At 42.3% G+C, this 26,398-nt stretch overlaps 1 protein-coding gene and 1 long non-coding RNA gene across 18 annotated transcripts in view; one reads left to right on the top strand and one right to left on the bottom strand.

Annotated features, from left to right (window-relative positions):
• The window catches only part of LOC307224318 (CD209 antigen-like protein D), a 100,053-nt gene that overhangs the window by 58,645 nt on the left and 15,010 nt on the right, over nt 1-26,398 (top strand). For 5 of the 17 annotated variants that reach the window (XM_079991116.1, XM_079991112.1, XM_079991115.1 and 2 more), the window contains exons 3-5: nt 21,686-21,796; nt 22,918-23,016; nt 23,983-24,102. In XM_079991116.1, coding sequence (XP_079847242.1) covers nt 21,686-21,796; nt 22,918-23,016; nt 23,983-24,102 — 330 coding nt within the window. Of the gene's footprint in view, nt 1-18,168; nt 18,278-18,349; nt 18,577-19,539; nt 19,640-20,239; nt 20,399-20,863; nt 20,981-21,685; nt 21,797-22,917; nt 23,017-23,982; nt 24,103-26,398 lie in introns of those variants that run through there. The other 12 variants (XR_013842465.1, XR_013842466.1, XR_013842467.1 and 9 more) reach the window with 10 other exon arrangements.
• LOC307224446 overlaps nt 1-26,398 on the bottom strand; it is a 202,557-nt gene that overhangs the window by 172,935 nt on the left and 3,224 nt on the right. The gene's annotated exons all lie outside the window — the stretch shown is intronic.

Raw genomic sequence — 26,398 nt, 5'->3', positions numbered from 1 at the left:
AATGGCCCAGAGTTTGAGACTTATTGCACAACAGTTGGATGAAAGTAGAGCCGCCATTTTGCAGCTGAAAATGGGAATGGATTATGTACTTGCCAGGCAGGGAGGCCTATGTGGAGTCTTGAACTTGACAGGGAATGCCTGTTGCTTCAACATTTCTGATAATGGTGAGGCAATCCGTGTGTTGGCCACAAAGATGGAGAATATAGCACATGTCCCAGTACAAACGTGGGAAGGATGGGATATGGGATGGCTCACCAATTGGTTACCTAATGTCGCAGGACTCAAAGGGATACTATTGTCTTGCTTGTTTTTCTTGACAGTAGTAATAATGGTTTTATGTATGGTGCCATGTATCATTTCATGTTTTAGAAGTACAATTAGCAAGATGATTTCAAATGAAACTCTACCTCATATCATGGCCCTATACAGAGCTTTACCTCAGGAATATGATGAAGGTCAAGCTATCAAGGACACTTGGGATGAAGGTCCTTGAGCTTGAAAGGGGGGAATGAGGCATCTAATCATAAGCTTGCATTTTTATTAAAGCTTATATGTTTAATCAGGGCTTGTATTTTAAGAATGAGCTTAAAAATGTTCTGTTTCATGCCAGGCAGAAGACCAGCTGCCTAAAAACCTTGGCAAGATGTTTTTACTCCTAGACAAGGGGCCCCCCTGATTTATAGCAGAAAACAACTCTCAAAGTCGTAAAAAGGGAATTACAGGCTGACAGCCAAGGTTACACTGACCCTACAAATTAAGGGTTGATAAATAGTAAAATGAGCCATATCTTCTTCCTAAGGTTAAAAAGGTCAAGAGCAGTGAAAAAGCATCTAGCTGGCAGAAAGAGAACATTTTTGGGAAGTCTTTTCTAAAGCTGTTTCTTTCTTAAACTAAGATCCTTTTAAGATTTCTTTTCCTTTTAAAAGGTTGTTTATGTATTAAATATATTAGTTTAAATATAATTATGCAAAGGATTTAAGAAATGCTAGATTCTTATTTCATATAGTTGTAAGAGTTGTAACTATCCTGAAATTAAGTCAGCCACCAGCCCCCCTTGCCAGACAGAAGACGCCAATCGAGCACTCCTGATATATGGTTGTCAGGCCTTTTGTTTAGAAACCTTCAAATGAAGGAGATCTCTCAATGTTGATGTGAACTCAATCCTTGACATATACATAAGATAAAAATTCAAGATTAATTATCTGTTTTGGAAGGCAATAGGGCAAGGAGGGCAAGAGGTGAGCTGGTAATTAAGATTCCTTGTTGAGACACATGTAAGATATATTACTACTTATTTGTCATTTATAGATAGAAGAATATATAGCTTTTTGATTTCCATAAAAGGCAAGAGGAAATGGGTGTATCTTTTGTGATTGGTTCTAGCAAACAGCCAATAGGAATTTTAACCAGGCTGATTGGACAGAGGCAGCCACAGGAGGAGCAAAGGGGCTGGATTAAGGAAATATAAGTGCTGGCCAGAATGGCAAGAGGCCAGGCCAGAGCTTGGTAACCATATACCACTGTGCCTCATATTTATTTGTCTGACAAATAAATTACTATTTTAATTTCTCTATTGCTGCGTTGAATATTTCATTCCAGCTGGATCACGCTGAAAAGTGCAGACATTCTAGATTTAGATTTATTATCTATTCTAGATAATAGATTTGGATGGCATGCTTACATATGGTATGAAAAAGCAAAGGTACATAAATCATTTCAGAATCATATAATAAGAAAATTGATTTTCAGCATATAGGAAAAAGTATAAAAATCTCTATCTGAGGGAGTGGGACCCCTGGTGGATTTCCCCTTTGGAAGCAATATCTTTGTGAAAAGTGAACATAAGAGGTATAGATACTGTTAACTGAAGTAGAAAATCGGTTAAAATTAAAAAAAAAGAGAGATAAGAGAACTAACAACAGCTGGCAGAATCCGAGACCTGGGAGAAGAGTCGGTAGAAGAAGATTGGAAGAAATTTAAAGACTATTTACAAAAATATTGTAAAATTAAGGAATGTTAGAAGGATGTTGGAATGAAGTTATGTGGTTTTAGCAGTGATGTTATAAAGGAGTATTTAAAGATGGATTGTTAACAGGTGAGAATGTAAAGTTATAATATATTAAGATGAATTATTAAGATAAAAGCAAAAATGGAAAGGATTTGTTGAAACAACTAATTGAACTAGAATACAAAAAAGGGAGGTGTGAGGAGGTCAGGGAAACAAGTAAATGAAAGTCAAGATATGGAAAGGTTGGTTTGTTCTTAATTGTTTTTACTTTTTTGTATTTTGTATTTTTTTGCTTCTTTTTTCTTTTTTCTTCTTCTTTTATTCTAACTTTTCTGAAACTTTAATAAATATTATTTTTAAAAAAATAAAGCTCATTCTGTTTGATGCTAGAAAAAAAAAGAGATAAGAGAACTAGCAACAGATTGGCTACAGTATTTTCAGTTGAATGATATCTTCAAGATAGACACAAAGAGAGCTTTTAGTCATGAGATATCAAGATTCCAAAAAGAACTTTTGGAAAATAGTACTAAAACATCTTTCCAAAATGTATAACCTGCTCCTAGAATGGCATACAAAGGACGAACAGGTTAAATCGGTTATGATAAACTGGGCAAAGGACTTAGGACATAACATACAAATAGCAGATTGGGAGAGGCTATGGAAAACAGATTTGAAATTCACAGCATGTTGTACGCTGTAAGAAAATTATATGAAAATGATGTGTTGGTGGTATCTAACTCCTACTAAGTTATCCAAAATGGATAGAACAAGCTCTAAAATTTGTTGGAAATGTAAAGAGAAGGAGGGTAGCTTTTATCATATGTGGTGGTCATGCAAGATAACAAAGTCTTTCTGGGAATTAATAAATAATGAATTGAAAAAAATGTTTAAAGTTACATTTGTTAGAAAACCAGAAGCATTTCTGTTAGGAATCTGTTAGGAATCACAGGTTCTGATATTCCAAAAGACCAGGAAGGACTGTTTATGTATGCAACAACTGCTGCAAGGATGCTACTAGCCCAAAGATGAAAAGAAGCAACAATTCCGAGCAAGGAAGAATCACAAACTATGCTGGACTATCCTGAAAAGGCAAAAGTGACTGGCAGACTCAGGAATCAAGAAGACAGTGACTTTAAAAAAGCTCTCCCCTCGCTGCTAGTTTGTATCAGCCACAAGGGGCAGGGGCCAGAGTGCAAGTGGTTTTCCTGACCGATCCAACGAATTATTTTATGATTTATATACAATTGTGTACAATTGTGATTTAATTTGTTGGAAGCCACCCAGAGTGGCTTGGGGAAACATAAATAAGAGAATATAGATAAAGTATTATGTTGTTGTTGTTGTAGAGCTTGGCCAAAGCTCAGCAGGAGCACCTGTCATATTAGCTGGAATATCCCCCAGAGCCATTTGGAAGCCCACTGGATTCATCCTGTCAGCTCAGGCAGGGAGAATGCTTGGCAGCAAACTGGGTGGTGAACCAGCAGAATCCCTCATCTGTCCCAGTTGCCCTATGCCAGGAACCTACATTCTAGATTCCCCTCCCCCCTCCACAACTCAACAGAGGGCCTGGAAAGAGAAAGAGAATTTTGATAAACCACAACTACTCCCCCTTCCCAACCTTCAGGTCTGCCCTGATTCTGCCCTGAGTATCCAGGTGGAAACAAGTAGGTGAGGTTCTTGACTGTGCTCCCTGTTCCAGCTATGCCCACCCAGCTATTTACTGCAGCATCAACATGGGTTGAAGAGTTAATGTTGTTCTTGTTTTAAGATTTCTGAGCTTCCTAGATGAATATATGTTATCATGTGGTGACAGAAATGAACAAAAATAATTGAAATCTGCACAGACGTACAAGGTGGCTCCCCTTAAATTCCCTATCTTGCTTTCTTCTTCCTCTGGCTTGACTCAAAGACATCCTCACTAGAAACTTGAAAGATGGTTGGATTATATTTTCAAGTTCGTTCTATCTGTTTTCTCCTGAGCTACGCTCATAGGTGGATTCCAAAGACAAGTGTGAGAGGGAAGGTGCCCAGCTTGTTTCTGCAGATACAGAAGAAGAACAGGTGAGCATCAAAGCTGAGTATCTCCTTGAGTCAAGGGGTTCTTATCATCACTATCCATTTAAGAAGGTCCTATCCACCTCTATGCAGCCAAGACAGCAACTCCATCAGTCAAGTCAGGGGGGGGCAGGGAACAGCTGCTACCATTTGGGACTAACTAAGGTTTCTTGGTGCTGCTGAGCTCTAATAGAATGAAGCTGGTAGTCAGGAAGGAGGTCTTGAAGGAGGAGGAGTAGATACTTGAGGGAAATCTTGTAGATTCTTCCTCTGCTCTTTGAGATGTACTGAGTGTTTAGAAAAAAGGCTTCCCTCACCACCCTAGCCCTCTTGCATGAGAGTATCATGGAGATGACTCTAGAGGAGCTTGCAAGGTATATCCCTCTCCCAGCCCCTTAGCCCAGGAAGAGGCTACTGGGGTGCTGTAGGGCACAGACATGGGTCAGACCCCATCATCAACCCATCAAGCATACCACAACCAGACTGATTCCAGTAGCTCTGGAACTAACAAACAAGCATGGATACAGAAATTGAAGTATTTGCTATACAGGTCAATGTCCCACTAGATGGTTTCAAGACCAACTGTTCTATGGCAAAGTCATTTATAGTATCTGGAAATTTTAACTCTCTGTCATGATTGGAAGACATATGTAGCCAGTCTCGGTGAGGGCAGGTGAAGTTCCCCTTCACTACAATATCTCCTCTTTGGGATACTTCATTGATTCCATCATCATCATTCATCATCATCATAATTTGCATCAGGGGGACAATATCATATCCTCAGCACACAATTATTCTTGGTGCTTGATGCAACCATGCATGGAATAGTATGTATTATTTTGATCACTGCTTCCCAAAACAATGTGGATTGGACCTTCAATGGTGAAACCTCCTCCTTTTGAAATGTGTTTGTTTTATACCAATTGAATGTCTGTAAAGGGCTATTGTCTCCCAGAGAAAGGGACATTGTCAAGAAAGGCTTTGAGAGAAGTGCCTTGCTCCTCATCCCTACTGAAGATTTTCTGTTTTTTTCTTTCTCTCTCTTTTTTTTAAAAATAATTTTTATTAACTGGCCAATCGCATCAAATTAAATCACATCATATAAATTCCGAATTACAAAGCCAAATTTTTAAATTTTGTTGGGGGAACCCATACTTCAAGATCCAAAGGGGAATTCAGATCATCTTCTTATTACTGCGTTAATGTCCAAATCAGTCCCAATCAGTCCAAACAAAGTTCATAATTCTATCCAGTCTTATCTTGGTGTTGCCACATCATATCTTGTTCATATAATTTCTCTTTTTCCTTTACGATCTCTTCTGTTAGTCTCCTTAAGCCGATAGCAAGTGTAATAATCCTGTGTGGATTTCCCGTTCCTCCACTAAGTCCAGATGGTTTCCATATATCTCCTTCGTAGATAACATCACTTTTTCCATCGTAAATTTTGGCATTTGTCGCTCTTAAGTCCCACCGAGGAGTTGATTCACGATATGTAAACAACTCTATTTCTCTCTTTCTCCTCCCAGACCCAAGAGCTCCCACAATGCCTCACAAAATGGCGACGGCATTTTTTTTCTGAGTGCGACACTCCAAAACTCTTAGCTTTCCAGCTTCATCTTGAAACATTGCTTTGGATCGAAAGTTTATCTCCACACAGCCTTAAATCCACAGCTTAAGTCCTTAATTTCTGACTCATTAGGGGAGGGGGATTCTTGTTAAATCACATAAAAAGGTAGAGGCAGGTTTTTTTCCCCCTCCCCCCTCAGTCTTTTGTCATACCGTGTCTTGACGTTCTTCTCGTATTTTATTGTTGTCTTGTTATCAGAGATCTCTTCTGTCAGCAGTATTTACTCCCCTTTCTCCTTGATGTATGTGCAATTAATCACATCCGAATTGTTTCTTTTAAAGATCATTGCAACCAGCGGCGCGAATCGGGGACGGCGTCGAGGAGTGCCGAAAATCCCACAGGAGGTGGGAGGCGGCGCGAACGGCAATGGCTGCCCTTTCCTAGCTGGGGAAGGGAAGCTCCGCCGAAAAAGGGTCTCCCGCTGCGGCGAAGCGGAGACCCATTCTGGAAAACCACAGGCAGCAGAAGCCTGTGGTCTTGGGATCCGGCGGGCGCCAGGAGCAGCCCCCAAAACGTTGAAGGAACCCCGTAAGGGGCTCCGGATCGCGGAGGGGGTTGCGGCACTGTGGATCGTTCCGCAATCGGCGGAGTGAAGCCGCGTTGCTGCTGCCGGTGAGCGCTGACCTTTCTTCCTAAACTACAGATTCGGAAAACAACAACCCGTGAGTAAAAGGACTTTACAAAGTTTTGGGACTTAAAGTACTTAAAGTACTGAATTTGGCTGAAAGCGGAGTGACGAAAAATAGGAAGTCCGTCTTCCGCTGTCATTGAATCTCTAAGCAAAGAGCCGGAGGAGTGGAGGCAAAGAGTGAACTTTTAATCTAACTGATCTGGACACCCGTGGAAATTATTTTTAAGCAGAATAAGGACTTTAAGTAATTGATTATATGACTTTTATTTGGACTGCGATACCTTTCTTCTATTTGGATTACAATTTAAGCAAGAAACCCAGGTGCTGGAACTGCCTGAGCAACTGAGCAGTCAGCTTGCAGGGTTGGATACTTTGAACTTAAACTTTGAAACAATCTGAGGGAGTTTGAACTGGCTACTTTGAAGCATCTTTTGGAATACCAGTAAGCACTGTCTGAAACACTGTGGCTTTTTAAATACTAACTCTGCTAAAAGTTACCTTATTGAAGGTTCCTGGACATTAAATAGGATTATATTATTTTTATTGGAATTGTCTTCTTCCCTAAAGACATTTTAAGCTCCCCCTAAAGGATTTGGGATTAATAGCAGTGACATTGTTTTACTTTCCTTTTCCCGGCCTCCTGTTTGACTATTACCATCTGGGCCGTTGCTTTCTCATGGGAACAACTCAGCTTGACCTTGAATTTTAGATAACTCTGGAATGAGTGGCGCAAGAAAAAAGGGACCGAGAACCAGACAAACAACTCTAACCGCAGTCTCCCAGGCACGCAGATCATCTGTGCCTACTGTGCTTACTTTGCCTACTTTGACTTCTGAGAAAGAAGCTGCTTCTCTGCCACGGGCAGAAACTGAGGAATTTCAATCGGAAGAGATGGCCTCAGGAGAAATTAGTTCTACTTTAGAGAAAATTCTTGAAAAATTGGAATCTTTGGATAAAAAAGTTGATCAGCAAACAGCTAAAATTGATCATAATACTGAATGTTTAAATAGACTAACTGGACAAGTTGCACAGAATGTGCAAGCAATTGGAGAATTGAAGGAGACTGCAGGCGAAAATCGGAAATTGGCTGAGGATACCAGCCAAAGACTGGGAAATTTAGAGAAAGAGGTAAGACCACTCAGCAAACAAGTAGGTGAACATCAGACCTATCTTTCTATGATAGAACTACAGAATAGACAGACCAATTTAAGGATAAGGTCGGTACCAGAGGTGGAAGAAGGTAACCTAGCTGAGTTTCTGACTAAAGAATTTTCCAAGTTTTGGAACTTAGAGGAAAAAGATTTTAAAATCATATCAGCCTTTAGACTTGGAAGACTTATAAAGAGAGAGAAGCCCAGAGACTGTTTAATAATACTGAGATCAAAGGAGGAAAGGGACAAGATTTTGGGTTTACACTACGGAAAGTCACTGGATATTCTGGACAAAAGAATTGAAATTTTCAAGGATATTCCTAAACAACTGTTGGACCTTAGATCTGACTACTTGGAACTAGCAAGATTGTTAAGGAGCAACACAATTATCTTCAGGTGGGATTTTCCTCAAGGATTATCTTTTACTTTTAGAGGGAAGAAGATTAAAATCAGATCACTGGAAGATAGAGACAAATTTCTGACTGCGCACGGAGAGGACCTCCAAAAAGGACTTGAATTACCCTCGGGGCCTGCAGTACCAGAGGTGCCTGCACCCTCGGATCCTGAAGACTCAGCGAACAAGGTACCACCCCTAGAAAAATAACCAGAACTACCCAGGATGTCTCTGCAACTTTTGAGTTGGAATATAAATGGCTGTAACATTCCGGAAAAAAGAAGGAAAATTTTTCATATATTGAAAAAGGAACAACTGGACATTATTTGCTTACAAGAAACACATGTGACTAGGCTCCACAGGAAAGTACTAATAAACAAAAGACTTGGTCAGGAATTTATATCTTCAGACAAAGTAAAGAAGAGAGGTGTGGTGATATATGCAAAAGAGAGCCTGTCACCTAAATTTTTATTTAAAGATGAACATGGAAGAATTTTGGCAATCGAAATACAACATCAAGGAGAAAAGATTTTGATATTAGGAATTTATGCACCAAATGAAGGGAAGTCGGAATTTTTCAAGAAGTTGCATGAGACTATGCTGGATTATCTGGATTATGACAACATCATCATGATGGGAGACATGAACGGGGTCGTATCAACCAACATGGATAAGTCACAAAGCCAGAATGTTACAAAAGATGGCAGACTACCAAAGACCTTTTTTGAACTGACTGACAATATGGACTGGATTGATATCTGGAGAACGAAGAACCCCTTGGGAAAAGAAGGAACATTCTTCTCTGAAGCTCAGCTGACTTGGACAAGAATCGACCAAATATGGATAACTAGAGGTCTGGCACCCAAGGTCAGAAAGGTGGAAATCTGCCCAAAAACCTGCTCCGACCATAATGCACTGAAAATGGATATGATACTATTACCAACTGGCTCCTTTAGATGGAAGATGAATGACAATTTGTTCAGAGATCAGGAGATTATTAAGAAGGCCCAGAAAGCATTGAAGGACTATTTTGAGATAAATATGAACACTACGGTGGAAAAAAGAATTATTTGGGATGCAAGTAAAGCTGTGATGAGGGGGTTCTTGATACAACAGAATGCTGCAAGGAAGAGGATACAAAACAACAGAAAAGATAAGATTTTGGAGAAAATAAAAGAATTAGAGAAGAAGTTAAGATCAAATCCGAAGTCCCGGCCGATCTTGAGAGAAATCAAACTCTATCAAGCACAATATTCTAAACTGATAAATCAGGAAATAGAGCGGAAGATCAAATTAATGAAACAAAAAACCTTTGAATCGGCAAATAAATGTGGGAAACTGCTAGCTTGGCAGTTGAAGAAGAGACAAAAATTGAATACAGTTACAAATTTGGAAATTGAAGGAAGAAACATTCAGAACCCCACGGAGATTAGAAAGTGTTTTCAGAAATATTTCAAAAAATTATATACCCAAGGGCCGCAGAATGAGGTCGAGATTAAACAATTTTTGGAGAAAAATGGACTTAAAAAGTTGTCACAAGAAAATAGATCTCTCCTGAACAGTAAAATAACATGTCAAGAAATTGAACAAGCCATTCAAAACATGAAACTGGGCAAATCTCCAGGGCCAGACGGGCTAACCTCCAAGTATTATAAGATATTAAAAGACCATTTGATACAACCACTGATGGAGGTTAGCAATGAAATTATGGAGGGGAGGAGGGCGCCGGAATCGTGGAAGGAAGCTTTCATCACATTGATACCAAAATCGGAAGCTGAAAAGACACAACTTAAGAACTACCGTCCCATCTCCCTTTTAAATGTGGATTACAAAATATTTGCAGATGTTTTGGCAAGTAGACTTAAAAAAGTTTTAAACGAAGTAATTCATAAAGATCAGGCAGGCTTTCTCCCAGGTAGACACATGTTTGCTAATACAAGGAACATTATTGACATCTTGGAACTTTTGCAAACTGATATAAACACAAAAGCAGTGCTAATCTTTATAGATGCGGAGAAGGCCTTTGATAATATCTCTTGGAAATTTATGAAGGGAAATTTAAAAGAAATGGGAGTGGGTCGGGGTTTTGAGAATGGGATTGATGCAATATATTCAGAACAAAAGGCTAAATTGATAGTAAACAATGTGGTTACTGAAGAGTTTAAAATTGAAAAAGGAACACGACAAGGCTGCCCGATTTCCCCTTTGTTATTTATATCAGTTCTGGAGGTGCTCTTGAATATGATTAGAGGGGACCGGTTGGTGGAAGGGATTCAGGTCGGAGTGAAACAATATAAACTTAAAGCTTTTGCAGATGACCTAGTTCTGACCCTGCAGGAGCCAGAATCTAGTACAAAAAGAGTATTACAACTGATCCAAGATTTTGGTCGGGTGGCGGGATTTAAACTAAATAAACAGAAAACTAAGGTGTTGGGGAAAAATCTGACAGATGCAGAGTCGGAACAGTTTCAGAGAGAAACAGAACTAACTGTGGTTAAAAAAGTAAAGTACCTAGGGGTAAACATAACAGCAAAAAATCTGAGTCTATTTAAGGATAACTACGAAAAATGTTGGTTTGAAATTAAGAGAGATTTGGATAGTTGGACAAAATTGAAGCTTTCTTTGTTAGGCCGAATTGCTGCTGTTAAGATGAATGTATTGCCAAAGATGTTGTTTTTGTTTCAAACATTGCAGATTGTGGATAAGACAGAGTGCTTCCGGAAGTGGCAGAAAGATATATCTAAATTTGTCTGGCAGGGCAAAAAGCCCAGAATTAAGTTTAAGATACTAACTGATGCGAAAGAAAGAGGGGGCTTTGCCCTGCCGGACCTAAAGTTGTACTATGAAGCCGCAGCCTTTTGCTGGCTAAAAGACTGGCTACTTCTTGAAGACACTGACGTATTAGATTTGGAAGGGTTTAACAATGCTTTTGGTTGGCATGCATACCTATGGTACGATAAGGTTAAGATCAATAAGGTCTTTAAGAACCATATTGTCAGGAAAGCAGTTTTTAATGTCTGGACAAAATACAAAGACTTATTGGAAAACAAAACTCCAAGGTGGCTTTCACCTCTGGAAGCTAAGGCCCGAAAAAGACCCAATATGGAGGCCAAATGGCCAAAATATTGGGAAATATTAGAAAAAGACGGAGACAATTGGAAATTGCAGAGTTTGGAGAAAATGAAGGATAAAGTGCGAGACTGGTTACATTACGCTCAGATTAAAGAAGTTTTTAAAAATGACAAATAGGTAGGGTTCCAGGTGGAGAAATCGAAGTTGGAAACAGAACTGTTAGAGCCTAAGACTAAGGTACTCTCAAGAATGTATAACTTGCTGTTGAAATGGAATACACAAGACGAAATGGTTAAATCGGTTATGATAAAGTGGGCACAGGATATTGGGCATAATATCATGTTTGAGGACTGGGAAAGGTTGTGGACCACTGGGCTGAACTTCACTGCATGTAATGCTTTGAAGGAAAATGTAATGAAAATGATATATAGATGGTACATGACCCCAGTTAAACTTGCCAAAATATACCATTTGTCTGATAATAAATGTTGGAAATGTAAAGAACATGAAGGAACATTCTTTCACCTCTGGTGGACTTGCCCTAGAGTGAAGGCCTTCTGGGAAATGATATATAATGAGTTGAAAAAGGTATTTAAGTATACCTTCACTAAGAAACCGGAGGCCTTCCTTCTGGGTATTGTCGGCCAGAAGGTGTTAAAGAAGGACCGAACATTTTTTATGTATGCAACAACGGCAGCAAGGATACTTATCGCTAAGAGCTGGAAAACTCAAGATCTACCCACACTGGAAGAGTGGCAGATGCAGCTGATGGACTATATGCAACTGGCCGAGATGACTGGTAGAATTCGAGACCTGGGAGAAGAGAGGGTTGAAGAAGACTGGAAGAAATTCAAGATTTATTTACAAAAGTATTGTAATTTGGTCGAATGCTAAGAAGAATGCTAGATCATAAATAATTGCCTACCATTGAATTAGATTTGAATTTGACGATAAGTGAGACTGAGGAAAACATAAAACTTTTGGAGATTAGATTAAACTAATTGAATAAGATTTAAGAATATAAATAAGATGATAAATTGCTGGAAAAAATTTATAATGATGTAAGTGGGAGCGGGAGACGTGAGGGAGTCCAAAGAAGTTTTGAAAAATGTGTTATGATACATGTTACATTGTTTATTATTTTTGCATTTTGTATTTAAAAAAATCTCAATAAATATTTATTAAAAAAAAAAAATGAAGGACCAGGTGCGCAGCCTGGGAGTCATTTTGGACTCACAGCTGTCCATGGAGGCGCAGGTCAATTCTGTGTCCAGGGCAGCTGTTTACCAGCTCCATCTGGTATGCAGGCTGAGACCCTACCTGCCCGTGGACTGTCTTGCCAGAGTGGTGCATGCTCTAGTTATCTCCCGCTTGGACTACTGCAATGCGCTCTACGTGGGGCTACCTTTGAAGGTGACTCAAAAACTACAACTAATCCAGAATGCGGCAGCTAGACTGGTGACTGGGGGCGGCCGCCGAGACCACATAACACCGGGTTTGAAAGACCTACATTGGTTCCCAGTACGTTTCCGAGCACAATTCAAAGTGCTGGTGTGACCTTTAAAGCCCTAAACGGCCTCGGCCCAGTATACCTGAAGGAGCGTCTCCACCCCCATCATTCTGCCTGGATGCTGAGGTCCAGCGCTGAGGGCCTTCTGGCGGTTCCCTCATTGCGAGAAGCAAAGCTACAGGAAACCAGGCAGAGGGCCTTCTCGGTAGTGGCGCCCGCCCTGTGGAACGCCCTCCCTTCAGATGTCAAAGCTATAAATAACTACCTGACATTCAGAAGACATCTTAAGGCAGCCCTGTTCAGGGAAGTTTTAATCTGTGATATTTTAGTGTATTTTTGGTTTCTATGGAAGCTGCCCAGAGTGGCTAGGGAAATTATTATTATTATTATTATTATTATTATTATTATTATTATTATCAATAGATTCATGGAGAGCTAAAAATGAGTTATACAATACAGTTACAACCTTTTTTGTGTGCTGTGTAGTTCAACTTGATTGAATATAAAATGGACACTGGAGAATGTAAGGCCTTATCAGAAGTGACGATAAACGGGATGGATGTTAAGACAGAAATAACAAAACATATTTTTAATGGTAGAAGGCACGGGGAGCAGGTGAGGAAACAGACGTCCAGTCTTGATTGATCAGTGCTGCTCTTTCTTTTCTTTTCAGGTTCTGGAATTTCTACGAGCCAAATATTGAAAGGCACCACGACTGTGCTGCAATTACCTTTGATTGCTACAAAGGTTGCTGGATAGCATTAGAATGTCATCTACAAATATCATATATTTGTAAGAAGGTGCCTGATGATGTTTGGCTCTAAGAAGACACCTTAAGATGAGTGAAATTGGATCCCATGATGTCTTCATAAAAGCAAAACCAAGAGATTACCCCACCCCACAGGTTTAATGCACACTCCACACTCTGCCATCTAGATTATGGGACTCTCTGGCATCAGCCCTCACAATCATCTTGAAAAGACCTTCTTCCGAAAGCTCAGATGTAGATGGTTACAAAAATAGAGAATGGAAGGGTCCAATCATATTCTGTTTTCTGTTTAATGTATTTATTTGCAATGCATACCAATATCTGTCTCCTTACTCTGTGTGTTTGATGCCCCATTGCCCCTTCTGATCTCCATCACCACTAACTTACAAGGCACATAAGGACAACCCTGCATGCCAGGCAATGATCATGGGGGCCACCCAGCGCCTGGTGTCTCATTCTAGCAGACTAATCACAAATACAACTTTAGCTTCATCACTGGGAAATTCCGATGCCCTTATTCTCATGTAGAGTTAACATTGGGCAACAAACACAGTGAACTGCTCTCGATTTCTTCAGAACTTGGCAGGGGGCAAGACTGGGGTCCACACACTTGTGGGCAGAGCACTAAGCATGTGCTGCTCTTTTCATGGCGTTCATATGGCAGGGGTGCCAACTTGAATAAAATATTGGGGGTGGAGCAAGGAAGCTCCACCCTGCATAATCAATCACAAGACAGTGCACTCACACCATTTGAATGGCAATGTCCATGAACTTGGGGGAGGTGGCCCCCCTTAAATATTTTATTGGGTCCTCTACCCCTAGGAGTTGGCTCCTATGCCAAGTGTCCGTCAACTGAGTTAAGTAACCAATTAGATTCTGCTGTTCAGAATCACACCTTTACAAGGTGTGAATAGCTTGGTCTGTGTGGAGGACTAGCACCCCAGGACTCTAGCCGGGGACCTCTCCTGCCACGTCTTGCATGACTGATGGCTGGAAGTGGTTGTGGTTGCTTCAATCTGTCCTGCATATCCAACCAAGGAGAACTGATATTTTAATCATTTATTGACAAAAGGATAGCACCTTGGTGGTATATATGATACTTGTGCCATGTATCCTTGTTCCTAACTCTGAAAGAGAAAGTCGTGGGGGTGTTTCATGAGGGAAGAACTGAAGCCGGCTTTCAGAACTTCTGGGTGGATTCCATCCTGTCATGTGGCTTTACCACATGCTTGAGGGTTAGAATCACTGAATCATAGGATTGTAGAGTTGGATGGGACTCAGAGGGTCATCTAGTCCAATCCTCTGCAATGCAGAAATCTCAAACTGAAGCCTCCATGACAGATTGCCATCTAACTTCTGCTTTAAAAGCTCCATTAAAGGAGTCCACAACCTCCTGAGGGAGACTGTTCCACTGTTGAACCGCTCCCAGTGTCAGAAAGATGTTTAGTTGGAATCTCCTTTCTTGTAATTTGAAACCATGGGTCTGGACTTCTGGGTGCCATAGGAATGGCAGTTGGAGTGCAAGCCTGATTGTTCCAACAGGCTCGGTCTTTGCGAGGGGGTAGGGGAAGTACTAAAGCTATGTGCACCCCTAAAAAACCTAAAGGGAATCTCTTTAGGCTCTGAAACGTGAGCGCTCTCTCTCTCTCCTGAGTTGCTTTGAAAGGAGCGGGGGGGGGGGCAAGATTGAGTCGCCGAGTAAGTGCTCCAACTCAACCCAGCAAAGAAAAGCCTAAAGTTCCAGCTGACAGTGTTCACTTTTCCAAAAAAATCCTGCAAAGCTGAAGAAATTCTTTGAACTCATTTGGATTGATCTGGCGATCTGATGCGAGGTTGAAACAGAACTCCATCCCAACCGCAGATGATTTTACTCTGCATGGGAATATTCTACAAGTGTAAGAAGATTTCTTTTTTCTTGCTTTCCTGCTTATGACTGCTTATGACTAAATACCAAAGGATTATATTCCTAAGAAAACCTGCATAGAATATTTTATTTTGACTTTATTTAACATATGTCAGGAATTTTGGTGGCCAAGAATGCAGGAAGAAATCAAGGAATATGTCAAGGCGTGAGAAGTTTGCCAGTGAATCAAGAAGCCCCGGGAATCACCAGCAGGGTTGCTTCAACCACTTCCCACCCTTCCAAGGGCCATGGGAAGCAATATCGATGGACTTTATCACCGACCTACCGGAGTCACGGAAACAGACAGTCATATGGGTAGTGTTCTCTAAGATGGGGCACTTCATGCCCTGCAAGAAACTGCCTCTGATGCAGGGGACGGTGCATCTCTTTGTAGAGCATGTGTACAAGCTGCATGGGTTGCCGCGAAGGATCATATCGGATAGGGGGATGCAATTTACCTCCCAGTTCTGGAGGAAACTGATGCAACTACTGAAGGTAGAAGTATGTCTTTCATCAGCTAGGCACCCACAGGCAAACGGAGAGTCAGAGAGAATGAATGCCACCTTACAACAGTACCTACACTGCTATATGAATTAACAGCAAGATGACTGGGTGGAGAAGTTGGCACTCGCCGAGTTTGCCTTCAACAACACAGTACACTTATCTACACAACAGACCCTGTTCTTTGCCTGACCTGGCAGAGTATTTTGAAGGTCATTAGAACCCTGCTGGATCAAGCCAAAGGCCTATCTAGTTCAGCATTCTGTTCTCACAGTGCCCAGCCAAGTGCCTAATTTTATGGTCCTTGTGAGGTTATCCAACAGCCATAGGTTTCTGTGGCCTTTCCTCTCCATGAACTCCTTGTTGCATCTGCAGGAACTTTAGCCGCTGTCCTTCCTTTGAAGTAAAAGTGATATAAAGGAACAGGTCAGGGGGTGGTGGGATAGAACAAGCTATATCTCTATCTCTATCTATCTCTATCTATCTATCTCTATCTCTTATCTATCTATATCATCTATATCTATCTATCACTGAGACTTGGGATCTTCTTGATCCAAAAAAATTTCCCTTCTTCCAACACACCGATTCTACAATCATATCAATGGGAGGCTTTAAAAAATGCCTATGGGAGGAGAGGAGAGGAGAAGAAGAGCAGCCAGGTCCCATTTTTTGCCCTGCCATCATGACCCCAGCGTGTGTGCCTTGGAGCCTTATCAGAGGCTCGAGGTCGTTAATTATTCATTGGAGGCGATTTCATAGGCTCGGCTCAGAGGAAGATGAGGCCTTATCAGCTTGGCCTAGTGGAAATGCCGACAATTATACCCCACCCATCTGGCTAGGATTCCCCCACAACTCTGGGTGGCTTCCAGCAGAATATAAAAATATAATAAAAGTCAAGTGTTAAAAACTTCCTGATACAGGATGTCTTCTTTTGTAGTTCTAAATCTCATAGACATCTGATAGGAGGCAGTTCCCCAGGGAAGGTGCTACTCTCATGAAGGCCTTCTGCCTGGTTTGCTGTAACCTCACTTACAGTGAAGGAGCAGCCAGAAGACCTCCAATGCTGGACCTCAGTGTCCAGGCTGGACGATGGGGGAAAAGATGCTCCTTCAGTTATACAGAGCCAAGTCTATTAAAGGTCAGCACCAACAGTTTGAATTGTGCTCAGAAATGTACTGGGAGGCACTTTTAGGGCCAGTGTTATATGATTCTCATATCTTTGTGTATGCAGAAAGACAGGATATAATTTTTGAACAATATTTTTATTGGTAGGTAAAAAAAGGTAATGGACCCCTGAACGGCTAAGTCCAGTTGAAGGTGACTATGGGGTTGTGGGTGTCATCTCACCTTCAGGCCAAGGGAGCCGGCGTAGGTCCACAGTTTTCCGGGTCATGTGGCCAGCATGAATGGCATAGGGAGGACCGTGACGAGTGCCAGAGCACACAGAAACACCGTTTACCTTCCAGCCACAGCGGAACCTATTTATCTATTTGCACTGGCATGATTTCGAACTGCTAGGTTGGCAGGAGCTAGGACAGAGCAATGGGAGCTCACCCCATCACAGGGGTTCAAGCCACTGACCTTCTGATCAGCAAGCCCAAGAGGCTCAAACAAAAAACACAACGAACAACAAAAGAAACAAGTGTACGTAGTTATGAGGGGTTTCTAGCATATGAAGCTTAAAGGTAAAGGTAAAGGTACCCCTGCCCGTACGGGCCAGTCTTGACAGACTCTGGGGTTGTGCGCCCATCTCACTTAAGAGGCCAGGGGTCACGTGGCCAGCGTGACATCGCTGCTCTGGCCAGAGCCAGAGCCAGAGCCAGAGCTGCACACGGAAACGCCGTTTACCTTCCCGCTGGTAAGCGGTCCCTATTTATCTACTTGCACCCGGAGGTGCTTTTGAACTGCTAGGTTGGCAGGCGATATGAAGCTTATCAGAGTCCAATTAAGAGATTGTGCAGATTTGTCTTTCTATCCAAGTACAGTTCTCGATGAATTGCCATTGGTTGAAGGTCAGTTGCATGCAGGGCTTTTTTGCATCTGGAACTCACTGGAACTCAGTTCTGACACCTCTCAGGTGGACACCATTGTAAGAGAGCAAGGGAGGTGTTCATGGTAGGTTCCAGTACCTTTTGGATGTGGAAAAATAGCACTGGTGGCATGTATGATTTGATGATGATACATTCAATAAATGTAGACCAAACATATTGAAATTTCACTGCTTCTGTTCCTTTTCTTTGTGCTTTAACTTTTCAAATGAAGATTTACACTAATGCGCTTTGCCATATTTCCTGGTACAAGTGTTGAGACAGGAAGCTTTCCACTATTACTAGCAGAGTTTATGAGGAGTAAGGATTCTTCTGGGGAATATGCTTTGAAGGTAAAGTATGTACCCAGCCTAAATAAAAAATAAAACTAATAACTTTTGGAAAAAAATAAGTAGGATATCAATTCTGAAAACAACATTTGCCTGGGTTTATGCTTTATGTGGAATGCTGATTGGATATAATGAGCAGCCAATCAGGAAATGGTATAGCTTAAATCGGAGGAGTTCTGGAATGCCTGACATCACAAGGGAGGTGGTTCTTAGCCAGTGGGAGGATGAAACAACCTTAAGAAGAAATTAGAGAAAAGATTGTTTCATGACAACACCAAGGTATCCAAACAGAAAGATGTCTGAGGGGTGGAACACTTTCCTTACAAGCTTTGATTTTTGCAGGGCCGAAAGGTCACCAAGAGGGAAAATGATATGGAGCGTTTATAAACTACAGATGGTTTTTCTCTTTTAAATACTAGACCTCAGGGTCATCCAATGAAACTGAGTGGTGGAACATTCTAGGGCTGTGTACAGGTGCTGTATTACCAGTTGTATTACTGTATTACTGGCTGTTTGGCCAATAGCAACCACCAGGTAAGCAAGAGGTACTTTGCATTCCACTGGATGGAGACTCTTAGGTAGGGAAAACGTCAATTAATTGGTAAACATTAGCAAAAAAATTGATCAGCAACATAGAATAGAGTCTAATATAAAGCCAACAGTGACTGGAATAAACTATAAAGCTAGCAATATAACCAATAAGCAGAATGTCTTAGGCAACAATAATGATATTACAGATAGCATAGGTTCAGTTCTTTGTGTCTCCCCAGCCAATGGAGATCTGGAAGGCTTATCTGGGACACTTAAGACTGGCAGGTGGTCATTCTCTTCACATTCCGGCATGGAGTATAGAACAATGTATCAAGATCTCCCTGTCCCCTTCAGCTACTGGCCCTTATATAGTCCAGAGTGTAGGTCTCCTGACAAGCTGACAACAGATGTAATTCATGATGTTAATTCCATTCTCATCCTCCCGGCCTGGGAGTCGACACATGTGGGCGGGAGCCTTCATTTGCATTCTTTATCTGTGCAGTTCAGTCACTGTAAGGTTACTTTCCTTGTTCCCAGTCAACTGCTTCCTCCTTCTTTCCCCCATGCAGTCAGGCGTTTGATAGCTGGCCAAGCCATGAAGTTCCTTTCGCTTCTTCTCCAACAGCCATGCTCCTTATATTAAAGCTCCAGCTACATTGCAAACCAGGAGACCACATTCTGTTTTATTCCCTGGCAATACAGGTGCCCTGCTCTGATTCATGGGCCCAGTTTGTCGATCCAGATCCAGATCATGATCCAGAAAATACAATTCTTTGGAAAAAAACCATTTACTAGCATATCAAGGACTGCTAGCTCAGATGGCTTTGAAATGGGATTAGACAACATCTTTCTTTCTTTCTTTCTTTCTTTCTTTCTTTCTTTCTTTCTTTCTTTCTTTCTTTCTTTTTTTCAGCCATAGCATCAGATGTCATGCTGGGTTTCACAAAAAGAAAACAAAATGGCACACTTGGAGAGCCTGGGTAACAGCTTCCCCTCTGCTTCTTTTCCAGGTCCAACTCATGGTCTCCAAAGTCTTGCTATATTCAGTTGGATTTATAGGCATCCAACTGAGACCAGATCTAGTACTCTATCTTTTCTGATGATCAGGAGGTAGTTATATAATCGAATGCATACACCTTCCATCAAGGATGGGGAGCATGTTATTGGTCTACAACTTCTGTCCTCCCCAACCATTGACCATGATGCCTGTGATGGAGGGAATTGGCACCCAGGAACATCTGAAGACCTCAAATGATAATGATAACAATTTACTATTTATACCCCGCCCATCTGGCTGGGTTTCCCCAGCAACTTTCCTGGTGACTGCCAGGAGATTAAAAACAAAATAAACAAAACAAAACACCACACATTAAAAACTTCCCTAATAGATCCCACACTATCTATTACATGGTGAACATCTTACTGGAGCCCTGTAAACTAGATGTCCAGGAGTTTAGAGAGGAATAAGATGCAAAATGAGAATGTGCTATATTGTTTTTTTAAAAAAAATTAAATGCCTTGGAATCCATATGGAACATTCTTTTGGTTTAAAACTGAGATTGATCCAGCAAAAGGAAAAGAGAGAGACGATTCAATTATGTCGGACTCAACAATGCCTTTATGGGAAAGGATTGTCTAATACTGATAGAGGCCACTTTCTAACTAATGTGCTCATAGTCTTATTCTCCATTTCTTTTTATCTGGTTCTAGATTGTTGCTTCACAGACAAAACTGAGAGGATGGAGAATCCAGCACCCACAAAGCCTGCAAAGCCCACAAAGCCCAAAAAACCCACAAAGCCTGCAGCCCCAGCAGAAGCCCCAGCAGAAGCCCCAGCGAAGGCAGAACAACCTGCAACTATAACTGATGGTCTGTATACAGCGCAGTCATATGGGATGAGGTTTCTCATAAAGTAGAGGAATGCACAAGAAATGCACAGCTTCCGTCTGCTTCTTTTCCAGGTCCAACTTGTGGTCTCCAAAGTCTTTTTGGGGTTTTTAAAAATTTATTTATTTGGTTTTGCAAATTAAAATTTTACAGTCACATATCAACATACAATATAAAAACAAGATTCCAGAGAATTTCCTGGACTTCCCCCCTCCCCTTTGTGGGTCCTATTGTTAGTCATTTCCTCCTGCATCTTTTATAATAATGCAAACATTTACATTTCTACATGTGTATCTACTTTAAAAATTATGTTCTTGTAATAGGGAGATTAAGTGCAGGACAACAAAAGTGAATTCTGTGAACTTTCATGCTTGACAAGAGACTTATACTCCAACCAATGTGTTCATAGTCTTATCCTCCATGTTATAATGGCTTGTTGTTTCACAGAGAAAACTGAAAGGGTGGAGACGCCAGCACCCGAAAAGGGTACAGAGTCCATAGATAATGAAGCATCCAGAAAGGATTCAGCAGCAGCAACAGCAGCAACAGCAGATGAAACTCATGGTCTGTATACAGCACAGTCATATGGAATGAGGTTTCTGATAAAGTAGAAAGGGAAGTTGATGTAGAAAGGAAAGTTGATGGAGAGACAGGCAGGGAGTGGAGCCAGTCATGTTGTGCTAGGGAGGAGTGCAGAGAAAAGCCCACACAGCTCTTTGGGTGCCAGAGATCCACGAAGCCCCCCAGAAACCCCAGGATTCAGCCCACTCTTTGCTGCTGGCTGTGGTGTTCCTTTACTCTGTGCAGCCAGGAATTGCTCCACCATTAGGCAGAATGAGGCAGTTGCCTCAGGTAGCAGGTGCTGTGGTGGGCAGAAATATGTAGATCACACAAGCTACACTGCACCTCCTCAGTTAGTCTGCTGCCCCATCAGCAGCATCGAAATATCAGCCAATGGCCAGCCCAGCCCAGCTTCTGAATGTGGAATTATGTGTGCAGAGGGAGCATCTTGTCATTTGTTTGGGGAGCAGAAAGTCCTTTAGTATCAAAGGCCACTGTCTTCTGATCCAGACATTGGTCAGAAAAGTTCCCTCAAGCAGCAAGGCATCTCGCTTTGCTTCCTCCAACTACTTATCCTCCCAAGTGCCCACCACCTGAACAGTTGACTGTCTCTGGCTGATGGCTGCCACAGCATATGGAACCCCTTTTCCTGGGCTGGGAATGGTATGTTGGCTCCTGATGGCTAAAGTAGAATTGTCTTTCTTCAAGCATCTGGTTTTCAGAGCATGGTTGCTTTCATCACATCTCCAACGGGTGAAAGATTTGTCGTACTTGAGATTTTCATCCTCACTGCCATGACACTGCTGATATTCCTTCTATGTAAGTACATAATTAGCATACTTTGCAATTAATGTCATGTGCTTTGCTTAAATGCCAATAGCATTTCCAAAAAGAGATGGCAGGATCCACCTTCCATTTATCCCTTTCATCTCTCTTTGATATCAGGGGTTGAGTTACAGCTGTCACCCAGAGAGCAATGACACTGTTTTGTTCTCCCTGAATATGTGAGTTCCAGCACTTGGAACAGAAGCACAGGCTGACACAAGTCCCTGGAACACCCTGGACAATTCCCTTTCCCAGCCTGCAATTCTTTCCTCCTTTCCCAACTAATCCTCATTTGCTTTGGAAGAGCCCCCATTCCTGATCCTCGCCACCCTGCCCTCTTCTAGGGCTCCAGTCCCCTGAAGGAAAGTGCTTGGGGAAAACAGGCTGCAGAGGAAAAGGCCATGGCCAAAGTGGGTGGGTCCAGAGCCTACCTAAATATCAAGATATATGCAGGGCCTTTTTCAGCCGAAATTCATCAGGACTCAGTTCCAGGCCCTCTCAGGTGGGCTCCGTTGCCAATCTAAGAGAACAAGGGAGGCATTCATGTGAGTTCCAGTGCCTCTTTTTCTAGAAAAATAGCACTGGATAGATGAAGAAATGGCCTATTTTCATAGCTAATTCATTTTTAAAGGGCACTCCAAAGTAAGCAAAGCTCAGGGGGGAGGAAACCAAATGATCCAAGAATTTACATATTTTGAGCATATGGCAGGGCATGAGGCAGCTTGGCAAATGCAAGTGTGTAGGACAAAGAGGACAGGTGCATCTAGACAACCAAAAATCTAAAGCTCTCAAAGGAAGGCAAAAGCATCTGATGACAGAAGCAACAGGCTAAATGGAAACAGGACTTCAGACCAGCAGGGAAGCCACAATCAAGGCATAGGAAACATCAATATAAGGGCTGTGAGCAGAAAATATTAATAGAACTCGGATTTATGTTTTTGCTGATTTGATTTTTTATTCAGCCTTCTCCCTAAGGTCCTGGAACATGTTACAAGTCAGTATTTAAGATTCAATATTAACAGCAGTTTGACACCAAATATCCCCTCCCCTAGCTCATCAGACTAGTAAGCTAGAACACAATTTCTTCATTTCTTTTCTACCTACCTCCTCCTTAGATCAGAAGGAAATGAAAAAAAGAGTGGAGATTGAAATGGCAATGAACATGATTCGAAACATTGTTGTTGGGATTGATTCAAACTATAAGGACAAGGATGGTAAGCATTTTATATACAAATCCTCACTTTTGCTAGAACGTGTTTAGTTTAAACAAACTTCAATTCCTTTAGTTCACTTTGGGATTCATATTGTGTGAGCAAAACACATATTCAATAAAACTCATCACCCAATAGAGTTTATCACGGTTTCATTGCTCAGCAGGAAGATAAGCAGGTGGTTGTGATTCTCACATCCCCCCACTAGAAATGCTGCCTTCCCCCATCACACTGTAATTCACAATGTTTGTGCTAGTGCTAGGTTTTAGCACTGGCACAAGGGAACTTTGCCCCCCACTTCTTCCTGCATGCTCTGCAAAGCTGCTCTCCAAAGTGGGGGAAACTTCAGAACAGATGCGAAGAGAGGGAAAGGGACTGAAGATTGCATTGCACAAGGAGAAATCCTTGCAGTGACGTAACATCCTGCTTAGTTCTCTGTGGAATACAACCCAATATTCATCAGGAAAAGAGTTTGGGTGCCTGCATTTTCTTAGATTTCATAAAGCATAATTGAAAACCGTAAAGTAATCTTTGTATATTTGGTTTTATTGTGGGACTCGAGGCGGGAATAATAATAATAATAATAATAATAATAATAATAATAATAATTTATTATTTATACCCCGCCCATCTGGCTGAGTCTCCCCAGCCACTCTGGGCAGCTCCAGCCTGGAGTTTTGGAATTGTTTTGTGACCCTGTGATTCCCAACAGAAAAGGAGGACAAAGGAAAGATACTTCATGAGCCACTTTTAATATAAGAGTATAGGAGAGTGGATTGCATGGGTCTTTGGTCTGATCCAGCTGCAGGGGTCTTCTGAGGCTTTTCATTGGTGATCTCAGCCACAGAGAATCAAGTCTGTCCTCATATTCATAAGAACCCCATCCTGGAGCTCTGCTTCTTGATTCAGGCTAGAGTGTTTTAAAATGTTTGAAAATGGTTTCTTAATATTCGCAGATTGTTATTTCAGATACTCCTGCCTTAAACTGTTTCAAACCTTTAGACTTCCAAATACTCGCTGCAGCTCAAAACTTATCAGAGGAAATGCGGTATCTTGCCAAAAGAAATGATCAACTGCAAAAGGAAATTGGTAAGCTACCCTATGATGCTGAAGAATTGTAGTGCAGTGAGAACCTGCCCTGAGTCTGCGCCAGTTGAATGTCCCTCCTCTAGCTGAATACTCTTAGAGCCAGAGCAGAGTGCTGCCCTCCTTTGCACCTGGCCACCCTAGGGAAACATCAGAGATATTCAGTTCAACTCTCCTGATCTGCTGAATTGATTTAGCTTCTATGGTGAGGAAAGAAAAGACTGCCATTCTTTGCTATAGAAGAGACAATCAAAACAGATCAGCTAAAAGACCTGTCCTTTATTATATTCACCCATGGGAGAGAGATTCTTGAATAACACTCCCGAGGCAACTTCCACCAACTTGGTCAGAGAGACTGCTGGGCAGTGGGATGGTTGGTGAAACAGCAAAATCTCTCCCCAGTTTCACAAGCCCATCATCAGAAAGGAGCCCTCAAGCCCCCACACATAGTGTATTGGCTCATTGGCCTGTGGGTTAGAATACCTGTGGACAATAGCAACCCTCTCTCTACCCGCGGGCCTGATCTGTTGCCACAGCAAGTACTCAGACCGCCAAAGCTAGGTCAGGATAGGGTCCTCCATTTATCTGCACAGGTCCCTAAGGTGGGCTCTCCTTCACTGGAAACACTTCCTAAATAGGTAATGAATTTTAGGTGGGTTCCCACCAAGCAAGACCCAGTTATAACAGCAAGAACCTTTATTGAACTAACGGAACCGGACAACAGGGGCAAAGCAACTGCTTATATACATTTCTGAAGTCCTGGACCACTGTCACTCTCAATATGATTGGTTGTCTAAACTCCCAAGCTGAGAATCATAACTGAGAGTTTAAGGGGCAATGGCAATAGCCCAAATCCTGAAATGTCCTGTGATTAGATATCATGTATCTAATCAGAACCCAGGGGTTCACAATCCTTAGTGCAGACTCAAGCTCAGGCAAACACAGACCACTGAATACATAACACCCCTCCCTCTTAGGCACAAAACTGCATCCCCGTCAACACACCTAGTCATCAAAGTGGTGAGGGCAGTGCCTCACCCTCTGGGAGTGGTGAAGCTCATTGCCTTGGGTCCTTGGGGATGCCAATGAAGCTGCAGCTGTTGTCATGGGTGTCACTGATGTCATTGACTCTGCACTGTCTGGTGGTGCAGTGTTGGGGCCCCATTCCTCAGCCCTACCCTGGTCTGCAGGGTTCTCATCGGGTGCATCAGTCTGTGAGCCAGGCTGATTGTTCACCTTGTCCTTGTGCTCAGGTGTGGGAGCAGTGACTGGAGCTGGGGCATCAGCCAGACAGTGGGGTGTTTGGTTCACATGCCGGCAGTGGACCTGAGTATCTGGTGTGGCAGCCTTGTAGGAGCCTGGCCCAGTGCCCTGGTAACAGCGGTGGAGAGCAAGGCAGGTCAATCCCCATAGTTCTGGATGTAGACAGGGTCATCAGGGGCGAAGGAACTGGGGGCCGCTGGAGCCTCTCAGCCAAGAGGTCGATCAGATGCCAGATTAGGGTGCAACCAATCCAGGAGTAATGCCAGTTTCGAGATCATAAGGAGCTCTGCTGGGCTTCAACTATTCAATGCAGAGTTTGAATGTGCTGCTGTAGCAGGAAATCCACTAGGCAATTGTTCCAGCCCCCTGGGCAATCCAGTTGAAGGATTTCGTGATGGTCCTCATCATTCTCTAAGATCGCCCATTCGTTGATGGGTAGAACGGTGCTGCTGTGACATGCCGGATTAGGTCGTAGGCCATGAACTTCTGTAACTTGGCTGACATGAACTGTACTCCATGATCAGACGTGATGGTGTCTGGCAGGCCGTGTATGGTGAAGAAAGACCCACAGCAGGGCCCAGATGACGATCCGGGATGTCATTGCTGACACTGCCACCACCTTAGCCACTTTGACAAGGAGTCCACAATGATGAAGAATGTCTGACCTTGATATGGGCCAGCAAAATTAATGTGGAGTCTTGACCATGGTGTGTGTTTTATCTTCTACTGTCGGATTGGGGCCTGAGGCATGTCTGGTTAAGACTAGCAGTGCTGGACCCACTCTTCTAGTGCAGAATCAATGCCTGGCCACCAGATGTAGCTACTGGCCAGAGCTTTCATATGGACAATGCCTGGGTGACTCACATGGAGAGCCTCCATCACTCTGGTCCACAGCTTAGCAGGGATCATGACCCGGTTTCCCCACAGAAGGCATCCCTTGTGGACTGACAACTTATATTTCCGGGAGACAAATGGGGAGAATTCTGCATCAAGGCAACCCACTAGCAACCCCCTCCACACCCAGTTGAGGACTTGA

This window comes from Podarcis cretensis (genome assembly GCF_951804945.1).
Source record: "Podarcis cretensis genome assembly, chromosome: 9".
NCBI classification, from domain to species: Eukaryota; Metazoa; Chordata; class Lepidosauria; order Squamata; family Lacertidae; genus Podarcis; species Podarcis cretensis.
The sequence above is the reverse complement of the archived record's forward strand: the minus strand, read 5'-3'. Positions and strand labels throughout refer to the sequence as shown.